Source organism: Sander lucioperca, chromosome 1, assembly GCF_008315115.2.
Source record: "Sander lucioperca isolate FBNREF2018 chromosome 1, SLUC_FBN_1.2, whole genome shotgun sequence".
NCBI classification, from domain to species: domain Eukaryota; kingdom Metazoa; phylum Chordata; class Actinopteri; order Perciformes; family Percidae; genus Sander; species Sander lucioperca.
The window spans coordinates 31,852,571-31,875,197 of NC_050173.1; the positions used below are offsets into that span (position 1 = coordinate 31,852,571).

Here is a 22,627-nt window from a genome sequence, read left to right on the forward strand (position 1 = left end):
ATGACTGAAGTCCATTTCCTGAAACCATGAAAACCCCCCTCTGTACTCTTCTCAAAATGGTACGGTCTGTGTTCCCTCTAAACCAAGGGGGTAAGCCTCTCCTCACAATGCGTAAATCCTATGGCGCCATTTTGATGCTAACAAGCACTCACCCGCCGTTAGCATTCCATTGACTGCCATTCATTTTGACATCACTTTGACAGCGAATAACTTTACATCTGAAGCGTTTAATGATTTAAATTTATTTGTCCATTGTTTATTTCTAAAGAAACACAACAATGTATAAAAGGCTTCATCCTTGTATCTGAAGTTATGGCTATAGTAGACGTTTTTGTAAAAATAGGCTAATGATTGTGTCATAACCACGCGACTTACTTTCGCATAGTAGAGGAATTACCGTATAGTACAGGAAAAGCTCGCAGGCAGTTTCGACTTACATTAGCTGTTTAAGTTTAATTAGTTTAACTAGTTAGCAATAATTAGCCTGTGCCCATGTTATCTCCTTACATATACCTACGCTCTCTGTCTCTGCAACATTGGGAATGATTGAGATTTCTCTTGGCACAGCTACCAAGCATAGGATAGGATTGGCATAGCAACGGGATCTGTTGGTCCATTTTATATAATGTCTATGCTCTAAACACACTGGAAGCTCCCACTTCCTGTTTGGCAGTTTGGACCCATGACCAGAAGGTAATATGGATAGAGCTCATGTATTTGTAATGTATTGTGACAGCTACAGCTGACATGCTATCACCAAACAAGAGTCAAGTAATCTAATTGAAGGAGTGAATCTGAGAAATAATTATGGTTTTGTGGAACATCAACAGGCGTCCACACTGCAAAATAGGTCGCTGGCATATTCTCTCACATACATCCACCCATGACAATGGGTGTCTATCTACCAGGTGTTTGATTTTGAACAGGAAACATGACTGTTTTGATGCATGTTGTATGTGTTACCGTCTGGCTCAAGGCCGGCAACAAAAGGGAGGTCACACACAGATAAATTAGTCAAAAAGTAGTTTATTTAACTAAATAGACTAATAACACAAATTAACTCAACATAAATACAATAGTGGGGTGTGTAAATGTAGAAGACATCAGTCGTGTTTGCCATGTGTGGATGAGTGAATGAATGGTGTGATGTGTGTTGTAATGTGCAACAAACCAAACAAAGAACAAAATGGTGGATGGATGCAGTAGGACCAGCTGAGAGAGAGTGAGACTCCCAGGAGGGCAGTACTTTATGCCTTCTGTAAGCCACGCCCAGATGGCCAGGTACAGACGACCCTCCCAGCTCCACCTACCCGCCCACTCCCAGTACCTGCAGACAAAGGAGCAGAACATGACAGGCAGGCAGATTGGGAAGGGTCGTCACATATGTTACCCACATCAACATCAAGGGAGTTTGAATGCCAATGACAACAGGAGCAAATTGACTATTGCTTCAGCATTTTTTTAAACTATATTGACATAACAATATAACACAAATTTCTGCCAAACATGGCTAATGGAGTGGCTAGCAATACCCCATAACTACATTGGGATGGTGCAAAAAATCCAGTACCTGTTTAGTTGTTGTGTATTGTAACAGTAAATGCAATAGGGTTGCACATATACTGTATGCAAGGTAAACACAAAAAGTAAAAGGTCGTGGTGGTATGGAAGGGCAAGGTGTTCATCTGTGCAATGCAATGATTACTTCATATTATGGGGACCAAATAGAGGCTTAAACGAAAGCAGAAAATGCCTTATGTCTGCCAGTAGTTGGTGTACTTATGATATAGTTGCTTCTATAAATACAGCCAACATTGTTGCTGACCAGGGTGCAACCCTTCATATTGACAGTGTACTGTTTTATTCGAGGGGATTTTCTCGCAAGATAATGTGTCATTGTCTGAAGATGGTTCCAGGAAATTACTTTACTTTTACTCCAATGGCCTGCACAGTCCCCAGATCACAGCCTAATAAAACACTTTGGGGATGAGGTGAAGTAGGATGTTCACAGAATTTGCGCCACTGAAAAACTGCAACAACTACGCTGTCAAGTCGGTATAGATCATATCCCTATGGAACATTTCTGGCACCTTGTGGAATCAATGCCTCAACAAAAAAAAAAGATGTTGCTGTTCTGAGGGTCGAAGAACACCATGCACAGAAATACCAAGGTGTATCTCATAAAATTGTCAATGAATGTATTTACAACACTGGTAAAGGACACTCTGGCTGAAATATTCCTTCCCTTCCTTAGCTTCTTAGCACAGCCACCATGATATCCTGAATTTGCATAGTAGTAAAGACCAATGTAGCTCTTAGAGGCTGGTGTGACACTTTTTCAAAACAGCTCCCCTTTTTCCCTAGTGTAGTCTGGAGCAAAAGGGGGTGAGCAGGCAGTGAGGGTAAAGAAAGCTTAGCTGGAGTCGACCTCAAAGAGCATTTTGTCATGAATCTTCACTTGGTAAAGTACACCTGCAACCCTACACATCACTACTGAATCAAGGTCTGTTTCACACTATTTGAAGTTTGTTGATATCAGTTGATATGTGAAACAAGTAATGAAAGAGTAAAAAAAGCACTTCTTCTCTAAAACTGGCCTAGCAATTTTTTTTTCTATCTTCATCTTTTAGCATGAGTGATTTTTGGTAAGTGATAATTATTAAGTTAGATGTCACTGCATTATGAAGGATGTACTTCAAGACACGTCTGATTTCAAGGGACAGCTTGACAAAACTCACTTTGAATTTGGTTGAAAGCATGTCTAATTGAATTTTGATACGTAATTAAATCAAGCAATAAATCAGCCCAGATCCCACTGCAACCGACAATTCAACACTCCTGAGCACCACAAGCTAATTATGATGAAGTTATTATCTCAGCCAAAGGGAGTACTCTGAATGGCTCCTTCTGCATCATGTAGAATCTTTTCAACTAGAATGTACTCAACCTTGAGGAAAGGGCATATTTCATATTAAGGATCCAGAAGATCCTATAAATGTCTCTCGCTTGGTTAGAAATGTATCTATGTTGAAACAGTGTCCCATTCTGAAGGAGGTAATTACTTAAAGCAGTCCAGGTGAAATGTTTGTGACTCACTTGTACGCATAAACAGGTTGATGCACCAAGCCAGAAATTATCTGATGTGTTGTAAATCAGCAATTACAGCTGCTAGTAATTTCTCTCAATAATCCCACACTGTGTAGGAAGTGGCTACATTGATTTAAAATGGATTAAGAGCATCATCCTCATCATCTGGTTCCCAGTCTCAAATGGTTAATCAATTACATTCCCCTGCGATTTAAGTATGCTTTAGATGCCATGCACCGCACATGTAATCTCATGACATAAAGTATTGAAGTCTAATTATAAATTTGCAGCTATGTGTCATATAATACTCTTATAATACCTTTCCTATGAAGACAAATTGGTGTGTCAGTAAAGGGGTGTAAAACGGAATTTAAAAGTTAGTGATGGCCGTCCGTCACATGATCCTTATAAATAAATATGAATAAATTAATAAAATGTGTTTTAATGATCAGCCTGCTTAAAGCTGAATAAAACTTTTACAAAAACATAAAGAAGTAAAAAAAGGCATCTAAAAAGGCACTCCAAGTCCCCAGACAACCATACTAGATTTAGCTGGTATGGTTTTCATAAATGAATCCTCTGCAACAATTACCGGAGTAGCCTCCTTCTGCATAATTTGATGAGCAAAGAGAAAATTGATGAACTTTTTTAATTATTATGCCGCTTGGGATTCTGACACAAGTGCCACAGAGAGGGAGGGGGGTCCACCACCACTGCTGCTGAGGAGCTTTTTTCCTTCCTTTCTCTCTTTTCCTCTTCCTTCCTCCTCTTTTTTAATTCACCCAATTTGTCGGTCCAAATGAAACAGCAAAAGGTTAGAGTGTGGAGTAATTAACAGCAGCTAGCCTAATGAAATCCGGAGGGGCTGGTACACTGGGAGGATCAATACCTCGCTAAGAGTGAAGCCAGAGGGGGGATTGTCCAGGGGAATCTAACATATACAGACCACTTAATAATAATAAGCTGATGAAAAGGCAACATGTTGTCCACTTGTAAATCAAAATTGGTTCGAACACACTGTGACATTATTGCTGTCTAGTAATTGTGTTAAAGGAAAGTTGCTCCTTGTGCACACTCAAGACGTGTACAGGATTTACACCACTCTGTGTGGTTTGCTGAGAGGGTTTCCCTTTATTGAATGTCAATAAGTACATCAATACACTTTGGACAACTGGACACCAATGCAGAGGGAAATGGGGATTCTATTTATCTAAGGCTACACTTAAGTATATTGAAGACTTTATTAGCCCCTTTTGATGAGGAGGTGTTTTGTTTGCAACACTTTTATCACGCTGTCTAAGACATGCTGCGTTTGCCAGAAATATAAGAGATGTAAACTTGAACTCTGCCCAGTGTTTCTTGGCTAAGACGTCCACATTACTTGTGCCTGCGCACAAGAGCAGATGGCATGCACGTCCAAGTTTTCCACTGTGGATATTTGTATTATGCATGCATATGTCTGCATGTGTGTGACTGTGACATGGCCACCTGACAAAGCTGTCATTTATCTTCTATTGATAAATTCAGGCACAACATTCTCATCCGTAGGGATAATGCCCTTGATAGCAGGCCACGTGCCTTTCTCCCACCCTCTCTAAACAGCTTGAAGTCGCAGACTGTGGCACGGCCCTGACATTTCTGGTATACTGAACAGTCCTGACAAGTCCTGCTTGACCATTATTTTCACAGACTTTATGCATTGAGACTAGCGGAATTGAACAGCAGCACGCTGAAATGAGCCTCAACAATGAACCCCTGAGTGAGAGTCAAAACAAATGTGAAATACGCAAGGGCGAGCTTTGGCAGTTTAGGAGACCGGGGCTAGCTAGCATGCTTCCTGTCTCTTTGCCTCGCTCTGTGCTTCTCCCCACCTTCAAAGGTATTTACACTACGAAGTATACTGTAATGTGGGAGGCTGTAGAGATCTCATTAGTGTTAAACTATTAGGAGCATGGGGACCCCAGGGAGGAGGTGTTTTAAGGCTTTCATAGCTTGGAGTTATCACATCATACACTCTTAAAAATATTTTTTCAAAAACTGTAGCAAGGTGTCTTGAGGCACCCTTTTTTTAAACTTTGAACCTATTACTAATGGAAATAACTCATCAAAGCTTTGTGCTGTGGTGCTGTCCTATTCCTGACAGATTGAAGAGGTCAGCCAATTTAGTTAGGACATATAAAAAGGTTTAAACACTGGGTTTTATTTTCTATATGATTATAATATAGTGAAATACATACTTGTAAAGCCAACTGATTATTTTGACACCCACCGTAGTTATTGCTGAAAATGAGCACAAGGCATATGAAGTTTATTGTTATTCCTTAGTAATCTCATGTTGACAGACCTCTGTGTCATAAAGAGCAAATCTCATCAAAGAAATTGGAATAACAAGAACTTAGAAATTTAGATATAGATATTTATTTGGCTGTTTGTTTAAATATGCCTGAGTCTGGAAACAGCACCTCTGGCTATTGTTGTTGGGTAAAAATGAGTTCTATTAGTTTCTCGTACAGTATAGTGGCTACAACTGTGTTGCTGTGCTTTTTAATGTTGTTTGAGTTCAGAGATTGTTGAAATGAGACCATCATGCCATGAACTCAACATTAGCTGAGCAACGCATTATCATTAATGGTTTTGAATGATCCATCCATCCATCCATTGTCGTCCGCTTATCTGGGGCCGGGTCGCGGGGTCAGCAGCTTCAGCAGCTTCAGCAGCTTCAGCAGTAGACCGCAAACTTCCCTTTCCCGAGCCACATTCGGATTCATATGATATCGTACAAAATTACGGCGACCACCAGCCGGTCACGTATCAAAGTTTAGATGACCTGTCACATAACAGTTAAGTTTAGCGGCCGTTACAGTTAAATTTAGCCGACAAAAGGTGACTGTGAGACGGGTACCGTCACGTGACGTTCATGACAGCAGCCATTACAGTTATGTTTAGATGATAAAAGTTGACTGTCATGCGGTGACGACAGTTAAGTTTAGGCACCAAAACGACTAGTTAAGATTAGAAACAAGTTTGTGGTTTTGGTTAAAACACCAGTCCCCTTTAGTAGTACTCCCGGGACACGAACATCCGTTTCTTGAGTGAGAGTCTTGTATTTTCCCCTTAACTTCTTCCGGGACACAAACTCCACTCCCCCGCTTAAAGGCCCTGTGTTTTATGACCCAAACCTCCCCCTCAGCCTCCTCCCTACGCAATCTCCGCAGTCTTGTACAGTGGCAATCAATGAGGGGCATACAGTAATAAATACATGGACTACATACAAATTACAGTGAATTACTTTTCATAGCTATATGTACAAATGGTTCAAGAGAACAGCTTGAGATGAGACAGCTCACCAAAAATTGTCAATCCCTTACAGTAAACGGGTTTGCCGTGTTTCCTGTGGCCTCCACATCAATACTTACAATTTTTTTTTATTGTTCCTATATCACAGTACAGGAATTGTGTTAAAATGACACACATGACTACTAATAAAATTACTTACTGTGCTTATGTTGGCAACCCAATAGTTTTGTGAAATATATTGCTTAGCTTTAATACTTAGAGGCATGCACAGTAATACGTAAATAACTCTGTGGCCTTGTGTTCTAGAAATCTTGATTAATTTAGATCTATTTGTATACTCTAAATGTAAACATGAATGTAATAAGGGAGATTTACTAGTGTATGTACTAAAGCTGATGGAAAATTTTCTTTTTAATATCCTTGGTATGCACACAGTGGGCTCATTGTCTTTTTCTTGCACACTGCAGGCTTACACCGGAGATGTAATATTAGATACCCTCCAGTCACCTACGCACAGCTGGAATGCACTCTTACCTTCCTTCTGTGTATGCCTTTTGATTATAACCCTGTCCTTCTACCTCTGTGCTAACCTGCCATGCTCAGAGACCCTCTCTGAATAAGACGGGTTATTGCAGCACTTCCACCTGTCTCCAGTTCATACTGTAACTGGGGAACTCAAAGACTGCACTGTAGTCAGAATTTGCACTCCTACCTACATACCTGTACATTTATGCATTGTGCAGCCACTGTGTCTCAAAATTGGGATTCATTTGGATACAGAAACAGAGCACAATAAGGTCTGGTGTTTTTAATCAATTATTTATCCAATATTTTAATGATCAGAGTGCCTGGGGCGATCAAAGGCTCGGTTCCCGCTCCACTGCCTTTGCTCGCTAAGACATCCCTCTGTACTTTGATGTGGTTCACCAACAAATGCACTTATCTTAAGCATAACTCTCCCAGGCTTGCATGCGGGTGTTTTGAAACTGCTAGTTTGAGAGACGTACAGTACATACAGAGAGAAGCTCACTGACCAATCCAAATTAAGGAGGAAAAAAAAAGAGAAAACTCGCACATTTATGATCTCTAGCAATCAGATGTACTACGACTATTTTGAATGTCATCTAAATATGAGACAAGCATAGGTCACCTTCTCAGATCCCCCATGTACATTATCATATATTTAATTGGTTGGCAAGGTCTGTAACTTGAAGTATGTGTCACGAGATGCTGAATAAAACATTACTTGGAGAAGAAACAACTGCTTGATGGCACCCTCAAGTAAAATGCTGCTTTAAATGACCAGTCAGTGGATGCAAATGAGTAAGGCCTCAAACAGACCTGAAAAATGTTGGTGTGCTCAAATATGCAAAAAAGTAGAAGAAAAAACACATTTAAATATATATATATATATAAAAAAATCTAAAAATAGATTTTTGTTTTGTATTACATTTATTTAAGAAATAAAGTTGAAACATTTTACTTTCCTTATCCTTATCAATTAATGTATAGGGGTTAGTGCTATGTTCTAGCCATGATGTCAGTCTGGTGTAGATTATAAGATCTATTTAGACATAACCTATATATATATATATATATATATATATGTATATATATATCCATATGCAGCACTTTATGAAGATTGTGTCTATATGCAATGTGTGCATAGCATTCTTGTTCATGCCTCATGTTAAATGAAAATAATCTAAACAGCATCAATTGTATCAATCCATCGTGTTTTGTAATTTTCCCAAGTTCTTATCCTTAATGAGTCTGATGACTGCATGTTTGAGATCATAATTCATAGATTTAATATTATATATAAAAAACATTTACTGAGCTGACTTTCAAACTTACCTCACTGATGTGCCATATGTCATAGTATTGTTTTACGTCACCTATTTCAGACATTAAACCTGCATTTGTTTATGTTTTTGCCAAATGGGGGCAGCATAGCAAGCTGTAAACACAACAGTGACTTTTTACCTTATAAAGGTATTACTGCATAAAGCAAACATAAAGCAAAGCAACATTGTCACTCTAGGAGTCATGTTTCTCTCCACCTGGCGAATGCAAGTCCAATATTTACTCTAATATTAACTCTGATTTGGTCTCCACCAAGTCCTTTGAGAAATATCTGGCTTTTTAGCTGCTAAATGCTCCACAATTTTCAACAGTTGGTCGCTAACTTTGTCTGCCGCTGGGTATTGGTTAGGTTGTTGGTTTTTAGAGCTATTTTGCTGGGGAAAAAAAGCCCTTCTAATGTAACATTTTTGAGGTTGGACATGACATTAAGTTATTGTTGCTAAGTAACAGCCAGTCCCGAAACAACCTTTTTCAGCACAACATTGAAAAATTAAGATGTTGGCATAGAGCAGTGCCGTGATGGCTATAAGTGCTAAAAAGTATTAGTATATGTAATATATTTGAAAATCTGAATCTTAAGACTGTTGAAGAAGAGACAAACTGTTGGTGACATATTGTTGATATGCCTTTAGATAGACTAGATAGGCTACCTCATGGCAATGATTTAATGGTTACCTGCATACAAGTTTTAAATATGCCTCCACACAAACTTCACTTAAGTTTATAAATACTCTACATTACAATTGTTTTACCAGGTAGTTATTTGTCAGAAGTTTGGAGCCCTTACATTTTAATTTTTGTCCACTATGAAGCTTCTTTATGTTTTTTGATGAAAAGCTTTGGGTGTGCTGCTCTATTGCTCAGTCAGTAGCAGCATCCCTTGGTGAACGGGATAATCTGTTGACATGAACTTGTTTCCTGTTCATTGTTTTACCGTTCCACCCCAGCAGTCCTCTCTGCTTCTCCCCTGTCTAAGTGTCTCCACACTGCCAGATTTCTTCTATTTCCTTTGCAAATCAAGTCATGTACTCAGATTATTATACACAGTACAAAGAAAACAAAATTGGTGATTAAAAATTAAATACTCTTATCTCTCTGTGAGTTATCTCAGTCCCCAGAGAGAGGATGCTATTTTGCAGGCTTGCGGGTGTCTTTTGTTCCCAATTTAGAAGCTTGTCGCTGTTTATTGTTAATTTTTGATGCTTCATTTGATATTCTGTTCACTTTCCTCCCTGACATGCAGAGAAAACATCTTTATCAAAGTGTCAGTTGTATGGCTTGTGTTTTCAGGATGTCAGGTTTGCCCTATTCTTTACATTTCTGGGGAGAGGGTTTGTACTCTGCAGCCCAGTTTGTTGGCGTGCCAACTGAGCACAGAAATGTGCTGTAAAAAGCTGCGTCTGAGGAAGAAATCAATATGTATCCTAAATCTCAATACCAATTTAAAAAAAAAAAAAAAAAAAAAAGATTACCACATAATCTATGAGGTTGTCAATTGTGAACTCTGACTGACTTTTAGAAGACTGAAAAGTTCCCAGTGCAGTTTCCTTTGTTGGCTCCAAATATCCATTCGCTTGTAAATCCTAAGTTACAGTCTGACAGTGATGTGAAATGACTGTTCTTCTGTCTTTGCAGGAGGCCTGTCAACTTGGCAAGATAACCTCTGTGAATGTAAGTATGTTCTCTACTCTTTCTTGCGTGTGCATTTCCATAAGCATAAGGTCTATCACTATATTTCACATAAGGTACATAAGCATGTCTCCCCTATAATCTTTCTTGTCCGATCTACATCTACATATTGTTGCGATTTAAAAACCTCAAAACCACAGTTTGACGTTAATGTTTTAACTTCAGTTAAAAGGGACTGTGGGTTTAACGTTAAGAATCCATCAATGTCATGAAACAAGTTTGTAGTTTCGGTAAAAAAAAAAAAAAAGTATCTAATAAATAGAATATTTTAGAGATGCAAGGCTTTTATCCAACAGCGATTATTGATCTATTCATCTTGTTAATGACTCGACTTGTTATTTTTTATAGCTTTCTGTAAAATTGCTTTGTTACTGTCATGACCATATTCTTGCATGAATATGATGGAAATATTTGTGGGGGAGGTTTTTAAGATGCCAGATTCTTTTTTTTGTCAAACCGTGTAGTATTTATAGTTCATTCATAGTTTTGTATTAAGGACAACAGCTTCTTTAAATTATACTGTATTTTGGGTCCCCGTATAGCTCAGTTGGTAGAGCGGGTGCCCATATATATATAGAGGTTTACTCCTCAACGCAGCGGGCCTGGGTTCGACCCCAACCTGCGGCCCTTTGCTGCATGTCATTCCCCCTGTCTCGCCCCTTTCATGTCTTTAGCTGTCCTATCAAAATAGAGGCCGAAAATGCCCAAAAAATAATCTAAAAAAAAAAGAGTGACATGAAAATGTCTTTACTTTTAATTGTCTGTATTGTTGCTTGTTTAAGTGAAATATTCTACTCAGCTCAAGGGCATTTCACACTTCCATTAACATTAAATCCAAATGTGCTGTGGCATCTGACCGTCATACCCTTTCTTTTCTTTTAAATGTTTCAGTTATTCTCTTTATCTTACATTTCATGCCTGCACACAGGCACAGAGCTGACTAGTCTTTGGTCCATGAGAGCAGGGAGTTCCTCCTGCACTTTTCAGCAGAGAATGTTGCTGCACACAATGGCTTGTGTGGGAGCAGTCTAATATTGTTAAATATTGCTATTATTTGATGTGGGTTTATAATACAACTGCTAGAAATGTGTTGCTTACGTATTTCTAAGCCATTATATTGGTAACATCCCTCTACATATTATTACATTTCTTTAGTGCTCAGAAGAACATTACAGTTCGGTGACACTGCTTTGCTAGGACTGAGGAATATTACATATACTGTCATAGTTCATGTTGCACGGAAAAGATCATCACAGCATATGACTCAATAACTGATGAAATTGATAAAAAAAAAATTAGATTTGTCAGAAATCATCTAGTAATCTCTCAACCCACATGCTACAATCACCTCCTTCTTGCTTGTTCCCGCTAACTCATCATTTCACACACAGTAGCATATCACCTCACACATAATAGGCTGCAGTGGAACAGCATGTTCAAAACGAAAGGACACACCCACAAAGTAAAATCACAGACAGATTTTTGTATCCTATCAAGAATAGGAACATATGGGACAGTGTTTTTTTGGATAAATACCTTTTTTTGTTTCTTTTCTCCATATAAGACATGTGCGACATGACAAATCACCATCCCCTCTGAACAGATTTATGCAGGTCTAGGTGTGCCCGCAAGCTGATCCTTATCTGAAATGGCAGAGCCAACCTCCCCTGATTCACTCCTAAGTGGTCCCTGTTTATCACTCAAAGTGAGGTGGTTGTCAGCCAAGTCCTTTTCTGCACAGCACTGACTTCCTTGCTGTTTCTAGAGAGTGGTGTTGGGGGGCAAAGTATATATAATAATAAAACTCAAAGAGCTTTGGACAAGGTTGCAGCCGCTTGGCCTCTCATCCATCTATATCTAAATATTACGGACTTCTAATCCGGTAACCCATGAATCCAGCCCCATCTGCCTATTGTCTGGGTGGTTACCAGAGGGAGGGTTTTAGATTGGCTGGCTTGTTATATGGTAGAACTTGGCATGCATCTCTCCTGTTCGTTTTATCTCTGTGTACATACTTCTCAAGGCAGTGTTTTATCTGGCTGAACGGGCTTTGTTTGGTCTTGATATCTCTTACCGCAGCTTGTCTTTGCTTTATGGATTTCTGGCAGGTTCTTTAAATAAGTGATAATGCTTAGCAAAACACTCACCTTGACTCCTCCGCGAATGTTTGTTTTTGTTTGTCATGTTTGTCTTTCGACATTAATGTTTTATTCACATTAGCCATTCCCACTGAGAGCAAAAACTTTTTTTTTATTTAAGACCCATTAATGGTATTTAATTGTAATTAATTTTGGAGCTCAAAACGACTTAGTATTGAGCGCATCGTGAAATCAAATTAGGCTTTTCTTAACATCTGGCACCAACTTGAATGGGCTTGAATAAACAGCAGTCTAAAAATGAAGACACTCCCTTATGCAAAATGATTATGTCCTAATTGTCACGGACAGCTGTTTGTTCTAATAGATTCTGGATGCCATTGTTGGAGCAAGTTTCCAATAATTAGAATCATGTGGAGAGGAAGCATGCTTTTTGTAGAGCTGCCAACCTTCCATAAGTGGGCTCTTTCTTTTGCTGGAACCTGGACTTTGGTTTTTGCGTGCATCCTCCAGTAATTTGAGAAACAGCTGCCAACACTGTTTGAGAACAAGTAGATATTTAGACTATTGAAAGCGTGGGGAAATATGGTACACAGAACTAAAGTATAGGATTTTGCCAACAAGGTATTCGTCCCCTATCTGTCTTAGAAAAATAATAAAACCGCACGAAGAGAGGGAAAAAACATTTTTCTTCTATATAGAACCTTAAGTGTACCACTACATTTGGCAGCAGATGTCACAACATGCTGTAAAAACCAAGATTAATCTCAAGGAGTCCAGCATCATATATTTGTATGTGGTTCATAAATTAGTGCGGTGCACGCGAGCACATAACTATTTTCTTTCTTATTTTCCTAACACAAACAGCAAAAAAAAGCTTTTTGTTTTTCAATTGTTATCTCACACGAGTTGAAGGTTGTTTGTGTTTTTTTGTGTTTGTTTTTTTGACTGCATGCTCTTTTTTCCACTCTTTTTCTCTTATTTCTTATCTTTCTTTTACTTACAAGCATACCCCCACACAAACACATACACACAGTAATTTGTGGCCTCAGGATCAAGATAAATCTAGTAGATAGTAAATCAAGAAAATAGAATATTAGGCTAGCTGTTTCAACATCCCAGCATTGAAAACCACTCAGTTGTGCTTTTAGGGTGCTAATTGTGTGGATTTAGGTTAGTCAACCCTCTCTGATAGTTTTTAAATGAAGCTTTTTGTGCACTTGGTTTTTGGCAGTGTGTCCTTCATTAGTGCCAGACTTTCTTTCACTCTCCTTCTCTCCTATTTTCCAAGCCTTATTTAGTCTTATCAAAGAACAATATGTGCTTTATCTACGCACTATAGTGGCTGAGGAAAAAATATGTTGCGATAGAGACATCACCTGCTCCTGAGCTTAAAGGAGCATGTGTTAATGATGTTTTTAATTCAAGACTCGCATATTGCTCTTGTTGCTACAGCGATGAAGAAAATCAAGATAGTAATTTGCGCTCCAATTGTATTTGCTCTTATAAAAAAAGTCTCTTATCAGTTTGAATAATGGGACGAATAAAATTCACCGCATTAACTGAAGCTGAGGGCGTAATTATATTTTATGTGTTTTATGCTCCTATACATGTGTGATGCAGAATTATGCTACTTAGAAAGTCATATGAAGACATGAATTTAAACTACAGCATATATCATTGCGACAATTTTACCGGTATTACTTTAAGTCAGATCTCCTTACTGCTCATTCCTTTCTTTGTCAAACTCCAAGGAAAAGATGTAAAGAAAACTGAAGTAACAAACACACTGTGCCTCATAATATGAATGATTGTAACAGTGTGGTTTATTTTCTGGAGGAATCGCTAACATGTTAGCAGACAGCACTGCTCACACAGGATGTTTTCCTTTTTTTTTAGCTCCAAATAAGGGTCGCGACATGAACTTCTGTAAACCACCAGAGAAATCAAAGAGGCCTGCATGTTTCACAAGAAAATGCCCACACTCCTGTGATTCCCAAGACTTTACAAATCAAAAGTCTCCGCCTCCACACACATTTCCACTTCTTTTGGGTCTAAACTGGGTGAGAGAGAAAACTAGGACATAGTTCAACCTGTTAATAAACATCCCATCTATTATCAGAACAGGAAGTCTCAATTATAAATCTTTTTAGTTGGTTTATTAGGCTATCCAAAAAGTAATTCGCTAGAACTTCACCAGAAATCGTTTTTGGGTTATGAGGTCACTGTTTCAAATAATCCCCCCGGTGACAGGCTGCACATTTTCCAAGTAAAAGCAGGTAAAGATGATGGATGCGGTGCTGAGCATGTAGCAACAAAACTTGATGCAATTAGGAAAGGATTTCCCTTGTAAATACCATCTCACAGTACTCCCATAAATGAGCATTGTTGTCACCCCTCATGATGATATTAATAATCTTTGTCAGTGGTGGTGTGCCAAGACAGAGCGAATACCTATAAAGGAGTCTTTCTTTTGTACCGAGGTGCATGTATCCCTGGAAACATATGATGTGTTTTTAAATATTTATTTCTGGTGGCCAATAAATAAGTCTGTGTTTTGATAAGAAAACACAGAAGACAGCTTAGCAATATCTGAGGTCAAGGGTCAAACTTTGAATTGACGATGATATCGTCAATTCACCCACATAAGAAAAGAAAAAAATAGTTTCTCGTTGTGATATAGCCCTGACGATAGTTATGGTTTTATGTGCCCAGGTTTTGAGATCGATGAGATTTCTGTCCTTGCCTCAATACAATGAATGGGAAGGGAATTTTGAATTCTGTGGTGCTCAAGCATTGACTTTCTTTTTACTCAGTGACAATGGGTCCTTCAGAAGCAATGTCCTTGTTCCTCTGGACATACTGTACCCCACTGTGAACAGTTTGCATTGGACGAGCATTTGTTACTCACTCATTTAACAGTAGCTACCAGTCTGTTTACCAGTAACTAAGCATTAGTGCTTGAATTACAGTCTATCAGTAAATAATCATTAACTAACCATTTGTTACTCATTTGTTCCTTATTCTTTCCTTAGTAACTACCTACATTTTAGTGTACCTTATTGTAAAGTGTTACCCTTTATTCTACAGTAAAAACTGTCTTTAGTGTCAGAGTAGCTACACATTTTTTAGGGCCCTTGAAGACATGTTATTTAATAATTGTTAAATGATTTATCTTACTGGTATTTCAGCCGTTCTCAAGCTCTTGGTCGATAGAATTAACTTTAGTCTTTAGGTGCGACCTACAGGACAATGACACTGGCTCTTAGACTTGTATTCCATTCTCACACACACTACACTGTTGTACTTCCTATTTTTAAAGTTGTCTATTTATTTATTTTTTCACACTTTTTGGGCATTTTGAACAGTACAGAGGAGTTTCTAACAGAACATTTCTTGTTTGTTGGTGTGTTCCAGACCCAGCGCCGCGTGACGTTCCATCTTCCTGACGGTTCCCAGGAGAGCTGCAGTGACAGCGGGCTGGGAGACCCGGAGCCTAGCAGCACGGCCAGCACCACCCAGCCTCTTCCCCTCAGCTTCCCCCAGGAGGAGTACTATGAGCAAACATCACCGAACAGCCGCACTGAGGGAGATGGGAACTCAGACCCTGAATCTAGTGAGTACTGAATTTCTCTCACACAGAAGGCAAATCTGTTATTTTATGGTTTTAATTTTTGTGTGAATTTTTGAGGCTGACTCTCCATAATGTAATTTACATCTGGCCATCTGTGTTTTCAGACAGTAAAATAATTTTCTGAGATTACAGCTGTGATTCTGATAGAAACAACACAGCCTTGCAAACATTTAACAAGATACCATTTTCTGTCAAATAACTAGTAGAAACACATACAATGTTGTTTGCTATACATGCTGTTTTTGGGAGGTCATTCTTTAGATGAGTAGGACAACTGAAATGCAGGGCTGCACTGCTGAGAGGGAAATAAACTCTTGTTATTGTTATGTATAATATTTGTCAGTTTTATGTGTTGAAATTTAAAACCAAAAATCACCTAAGTCATATTAGAAATGCAAATAAATTGGATTCAATCAATCAAATTTATTGGATCAAAACAAGCAGTGAATCTGTTGTCATGGGAGTGTAAAAATAATATTAGGTATGTCACTTGCACAACGGTGCATCTTTTTTCGACAATTCATTATGTAAGGCTGAATTTTGTAAATGTTGTCCAGTGCTAAGCTGTACAACATGAGAGAAATTTTACCTCTGAAGTTGGAACTGTGTTGCTGAATTTTTTCAAATGATTCACAAGACACCTGTCACTGCATGGCTTACTGCCCAATGATGTTCTCAATGAAAAGCCCCATTGAACGCAGGGATGCACCACTCCTTCCTCATACTGTATGCAACAGATTTCTTTAAAATCATTGCTCAAATAACTGGCTGAGGGGAGATAAAGTGTGCTTTAGACACACCACTGAGGACCGTGGATTATTCCACCAGAGGTAGTGTAGATCCAAAGCCTGTGTACCAGCAGCATGCCAATGATGCTGCTGAAAGGATTTTGCTCCACCTTAACATGAACAAGGCTATTCTGAGTCCCCAATCCCTGTTCGTGTCACATCCACCCTCCACTTCAAGCTGGATATTCTAGTCCAGTGTGTTAGATTTTATTCTCCGGAGGTAACCCTGCATTATATATTGCAGACTGGATCGAGACTCAGACCGGTGCAAACCTTCACTCCGACTATGGCCCATGTGTATCATTTCTAGAAATGCTTTAGCCATTGCACGGAGTGACCTGTCAAAAAAAAAAAAAAAAAATGCAAGTCCGTTTTTTTTTGTCTTCTATCCAGCAGAGAAAATCTCCAGGACAGGTAGAAATAGATTGCATTGCATACACCTACGTGCAGTATAGCTATTGTGTCATAGCTGTAAGTGAGACAACAGTCCTTGGTGCATCTGCCTCCAAAGCAGCTGCACTGACAGGTCCAGGGCTTGGGTGTCACTGTGAGTGGGATTGTGAATGCATTTGTTAGACATTAGACAAGATGGGTGACATTCTGGCGATGGATTCCTGTTCATTTACATGCAAAGGTCCGTCCCATGTGAGATTTTTCCTATTTTTGATCAGAGGATATTGCAAGTTATAGCAAGATAGCCACACACAACCAGATTACTTCCATATTCCACACACACACACACACACACACACACACATGCCTCTGTTCACATACAGAGGCTCATCATCTCATTAATATTCAGTGACATAAACATCTCATACTTCATTCACACTTACTCCAATTCTGCACTTATTACCCACTTTCCCTCTGGGGTAATATTTGTTGAAGTGGATTAGTTTTAGATAGAAGTTAGTTATAGTTATGACCACAAAGTTCAGAGTAATGCTCTGTTGTAACTGTATCACACCAAATTATATTAAAGTTAATGTAATTCATACTGATGTTACCGTAAAAAAAGATACCTGTATATATTTGAGGGTTGTGTGAACACCATATAAGAAGTGATTTGATTAAGTGTACGTAAATATATATTAGTCATTATGAAATATATGTAGAACTATGCAGCTTTCAGATATTTATTGATTGCCTTTCCAGGCTGCTAATAAATACAGTGAAGTTCATATTTAATATTCCTATAATTTAAGTAAATACACTTTACACCCCACATATTCTCACCTAAAGTCAAAAAAAGTTCTTTCATTTGCTTTTAGATGCCGCTGATTTAACACACACGCTTGCACATTATTTGAAGACAGAGTGAAAGTTGTCGACTCATCTGGCTCCATTTTCTCCTTCCAGAAGTTTAAAGATAAACTCTGACTGTGCTGCTCAGTTCAAAAAGAGATGGATGGATCCTATGCATGTTGACCGTCTCAGAGATGAGTGCGTTGGTGACAGAGGGGGGTCTAAGATGGATTTTATATGGTTTTATCAATGAGCACCAGGCTGGCATGGCGGTAGCAATCTCTTATCACGTCGACTGAATTTGTAAAGCAGAAAGAACAAGGACAAGTGGAAAGAGGAGAGAGGAGATGGAATGACTCCAAGTGAAAAGGAGGAAATACAGCTGAGAGATTGAAAGACCCAAGCGTCAAGGCGGTACAAGGAGAATTTCTGGAGTCAAACACGGTATTGTTTCGTAAAGGTGCTTCAGCTTAGACCGGAATGTCAACTTGCACTGAATAATTGTCTGTGCCAAAGGCAAGCCATGTGGCCTTCTTATGACAATGAATTTCTCAACTCCTCTTTAAACCTGCATCTTTATTAGACCACCCACTCTTGAAATAAAGTTCATATGACATTTTATGTTTCTATTATTTATGAGTTAGGCGGCTGTTCATTTTATGGGCTCTTGCTTCCCCCTCCAGGCTTACTTCACCACCCACCATCAGTCTTTGTGCTGTCGCCTCTTTTGTCACACATTGTTCCAAAGGTTTTGATATTTCCTCCTCTGTCTCGACAAAAAGATAAAAGCTGCAAATTAATATCATTAGCAAGTGTTTTTAGGTCCAACCCCCATACGTCTGACAACTGGCTCTTACAGAACTACACATCCAGAACAATTAGCCATGATGAATCGTACCTGTCCCTTTGGGCCAAATTGCAACACTTCATCAAAACATCAAAAACAGGAATGCATAATGATATGCTATGCATCTCTTCCCTCAAATAAGAAGGATATACTGTTTCAGTTGCTGTTCTCTCATATACAGTGACTCCTTGGCACTGTTTCACAGAGCTTTGCCTTCTAGGCATCAGTAGTGACTGACTTTTCCTGGATTCACTAAGGCTACGTTCAGACTGCAGGCAAAAGTGGCCCAAGTGGGGTCTAGTGACCTTCTTCAGAAGTAGTGTGAACACTCAAATCTATTTTTTTTTTCAAATCAGATTCAGGCCACTTCCATATGTGGTCCTGAATCAGACCCAGATCAGATTTTTTTCAATGCGGCCGCAGTGTGAACAACCAAGGCGGATTTGATGCGACTTTTACCTCAATAACCCTTGCTGCGCCCTCTCTCTCCGTGGGGAGGGACGGGGCCCCCTGCGCCCGGTGCGGCTGTCAACTGGGGCGGACTGTCCTCAGCGCGTGCAATAGGACCCGAAAGATGGTGAACTATGCCTGGGCAGGGCGAAGCCAGAGGAAACTCTGGTGGAGGCCCGTTAGCAATCCTGGGGTGCAAATCGGTCATCCGGTCACACAGACCTCTGTAGTGAATTTGCAGCCATAACCCCGCAAAAGGCTAAAATATTATATATATATATTTGTCTCTCTTTCTATTCATTCTTCTCCTTCTCAGCACCTGCTCATTAATGTTATGGCTGCCATTACACAAACATTTTGAAATAAAAGCGAAAATGCTTCCTCCATAACCTCCCTAACTTTAGTGCAACAGCGTGCTGCGTATGATGTCATTGTTATTGTTCTTTTGCACATGCGGGTCAGTTCGAAACCGCAAACAGTTCACACTGGAATCTGATATAGGCCACATTTTAAAAGGTAATGTTGAACAGCCAAAAAAAAAATCGGATCTGAGCAAAATATCCGAATTAGGCATTAAGACTTGTGGTGTGAACGTAGCTTAAGTGCACTGTTTAAGTGAAATACTAAAAGCACCCAGTTGATGAAAATGTCATTCTTGACCCATCTTGGCTCAGACACTGTGTCCTTCTTGTGTTTTAATAGTAATGATCATTGGCCTTGTTCTGATGTGACTGCACATGTGATCAATTAAGGTTTGTTGACATCAAATAATTTAATCCTGTGTTTTTATTTGTATGTATTTATTGATTTTGGACAGCCTGATGTTGATAAATGATGTCCTGAAAAGCTTTTTTTCTGAATGATGGGAATCATCATGTCCTGAACAGCGAACAGAGCTAAGCCCTCAGACAAAGTGCAGCAAAGTGGGAGCAAATCCCTGAGTCTAAATCCTTCACATTTTTCAAACAATACACAATTTTGTTCTCTGGATGATTTGTAATATAGTTATTTCTTTCTCCTGTTGCTGGAGCTGAGGGATTTCAGAGCCTGTGCTTTTGCCCACTTACAAGCAGCTCACTATAGGCAGTTTTGACGCAGTGCATTAGTCTCTGGAAGAAACATGAAAAAGCTGTACAGTATAGTGCCGTATCTTAATCTGTGGCATATGGCTTTCAAATGACCAGCTTACACCTTGTCTGTCTAAGATCTAAATCTGCTATTAAAATAAGCCAATCCTTTTTAAACACTGCAAGTATAATACGATTATAGTTTTACACATGCTGCACAGTTTTTTATAAATCTATAGACTTTTTACAATAGGGAATAGCTTCATCAAACAATAGATTTCATTCAATAATTTTGTTTGATATTTAAATTATTTTTTCTCTTTGTGCAATTCTGTGTCTCAGGCTTTTATAGCATATTCTATAGTGCCTGATGCCAGTAGACAAATAATCTGATTAAAGGCTTCCTGGGTTCATATTTTGTCGGGGTTATGTTCCCAACTCTTTGATTTCTGTAGTTCCAAAATTTTCATAATAGCTCTCAGACGGAGTTTCCAGTTGACTGATTTACAACTGCCCTTTTCCATGTCTTCAGAAAAGGCCACTTGACTTGATCTAGTGTGCAGGGACCACTTTAATTTTTAATACTTCTCAAACCTCTGACTTTACCCAGTCTCTATGTCTGGCCACCAATACCAAGCTTGCGCTAAGATGGAATTCAACTGTCTAGACACAATCTGCCTATGAATAAAAGGGATTTCATGAGGAAGCATGAAAAAAAAAAAGATGGTTGGTTGTGATTGGAACTCTACGACTAAGCAGGACCAACATCTGTGCAAAACTGTAGCACTACATTTTGTCATACATATCAGTAGTTTAGCACATCATTATGTGTCGGCAACAACGTCATAGTGTTCAGTTCAGTTAGATACATTAATTATTCATATGAGTCCAATCCCAGTTTCACTTTGAGGGTTCTCATATGCAATTAGAAGTAATGAATGTGCTTCTTAATTACATTCATTTGTGCAAATTTCCATTCCCCATTGAATTTTTCTGTGGAAACATTGTGACACTGACCAATGGCATATAATTTGCAATGTGACTAAATCCATTCAGCATAGAACAATTAGCTGTAATTAGTGTTACAATGTCATCAGCGACCAGGGGGAAAGACTAAGCTGACAAGGCAAAGTAAAAGAGGACCCTTGTTCAGAGAGTTTAAAGTCCAACAATGTAGCAAGATCCAGATAATTGGCTGACCACAGGTTAGAAAGATGATGAACTGTTGCAAGACTGTAAGGCTTAATTTTTTTACAACTTTTATTCATGTAAAGTTTGCTGAGCAGGCATTATCTTTGGTAGTAATGCCCTTCTCCACATTTACACACTGAGTTCAACCTTTCCCTCCTGCCAGCCCATCTCGTCATCTGCTGCTGACAAATGAGCAGCTTCACTAAAGTAATTAAGAATGAAGTGCCTTGCTTAAGGGTACATCGCTGGTGGTTGTTGAAATATGGGAGGAAGCATTTCTCTTTCATTTCACATCATGACCTTACAAATTGTCGTGTTATCAGAGATATTCCGGCTGCGGTGTGTATATTTAATTCATGCCGCACATAAAATGGTAATGCAGCCCATTCCTTTTCTGCAGTTATCCCACAATCTACAAGATAACTTCTTCAAACTCCTTTTTTCACATAATTTGCATCAGTTTGCTTCTCGCTATATATTCTCCCTCATATAAATAAATAAAAGCCTTTGTGCCTTCTGGCTCACAGAACTTTTTACAACTGCCCCAGTGGGCCTGCAACAGAGCTAAATGAAGCAACAGTGAGTATTAACCTACATAGATTGGACCTTTCCTTTTAAGATGATGTTAGATTTTTTTTTCCTCTCTCCTTTTTTTGACCGCCGGGGGTCTAAAGCTGAGTCAGAAGGGGATTTAGATGGACTCATCTGTATCCTTCTCAACCGACTGGGATCTGGTGGAAGTGCTCAGTTCTCAGAGGTGAGGTGGAGGGGAACCCTTGTTGTATCTGGTTCAAATGCCACACCAGTTGTCTCGGAGAGAGAGAGAGAGAGAGAGAGAGAGAGAGAGAGAGAGAGAGAGAAAGAGAGAGAGAGAGAGAGACAAGCTATTGATCTGGAGGAGTCAACTCAGCTCGCAGAAATCTCTCTCCACCCTCCTTCAAACGACTAAGAAGTGTCATGTTAGAAACCCCCTTTTCCAGAGTATTAGGCCCCGTCTTTGTTGCCCTGCCAAAGTCTTCTGTGAAGTTGAGACAGGGGCTTTCTGGTACAATCATCCAGATCTCAACAGGATGAGCCGGAAAAAGATATTAAAAGATTTTGGGATGATCGGAGCATGGCATTTAAAGTTTATCATACCATTGTAAGTGCTTCAGTGTCACAACCAGAAATAACACATAATGGAAGTTAAACACATTATCACAGTGCTCAACAAGCAGTGGTTTGACTGTAAACATTATGAGTGACACATACTTAGTATTTATTTTTAAACTTAGTTTTGGTACAAGAGAGGATTGCTTTTTTGTTTGTGACCAGAAGTCTAGAAATTAACCATTTTTAATTAAATTGTATTTATTTAGTTATTTTATTCA

At 39.0% G+C, this 22,627-nt stretch overlaps 1 protein-coding gene across 2 annotated transcripts in view; it reads left to right on the top strand.

The window, feature by feature from the left end:
* The window catches only part of pcdh11 (protocadherin 11), a 128,594-nt gene that overhangs the window by 66,333 nt on the left and 39,634 nt on the right, over positions 1-22,627 (top strand). For both annotated transcript variants that reach the window (XM_031303332.2, XM_031303331.2), the window contains 2 exons: positions 9,886-9,921; positions 15,453-15,651. In XM_031303332.2, the coding sequence (XP_031159192.1) occupies positions 9,886-9,921; positions 15,453-15,651 (235 nt within the window). The remainder of the gene's footprint in view (positions 1-9,885; positions 9,922-15,452; positions 15,652-22,627) is intronic.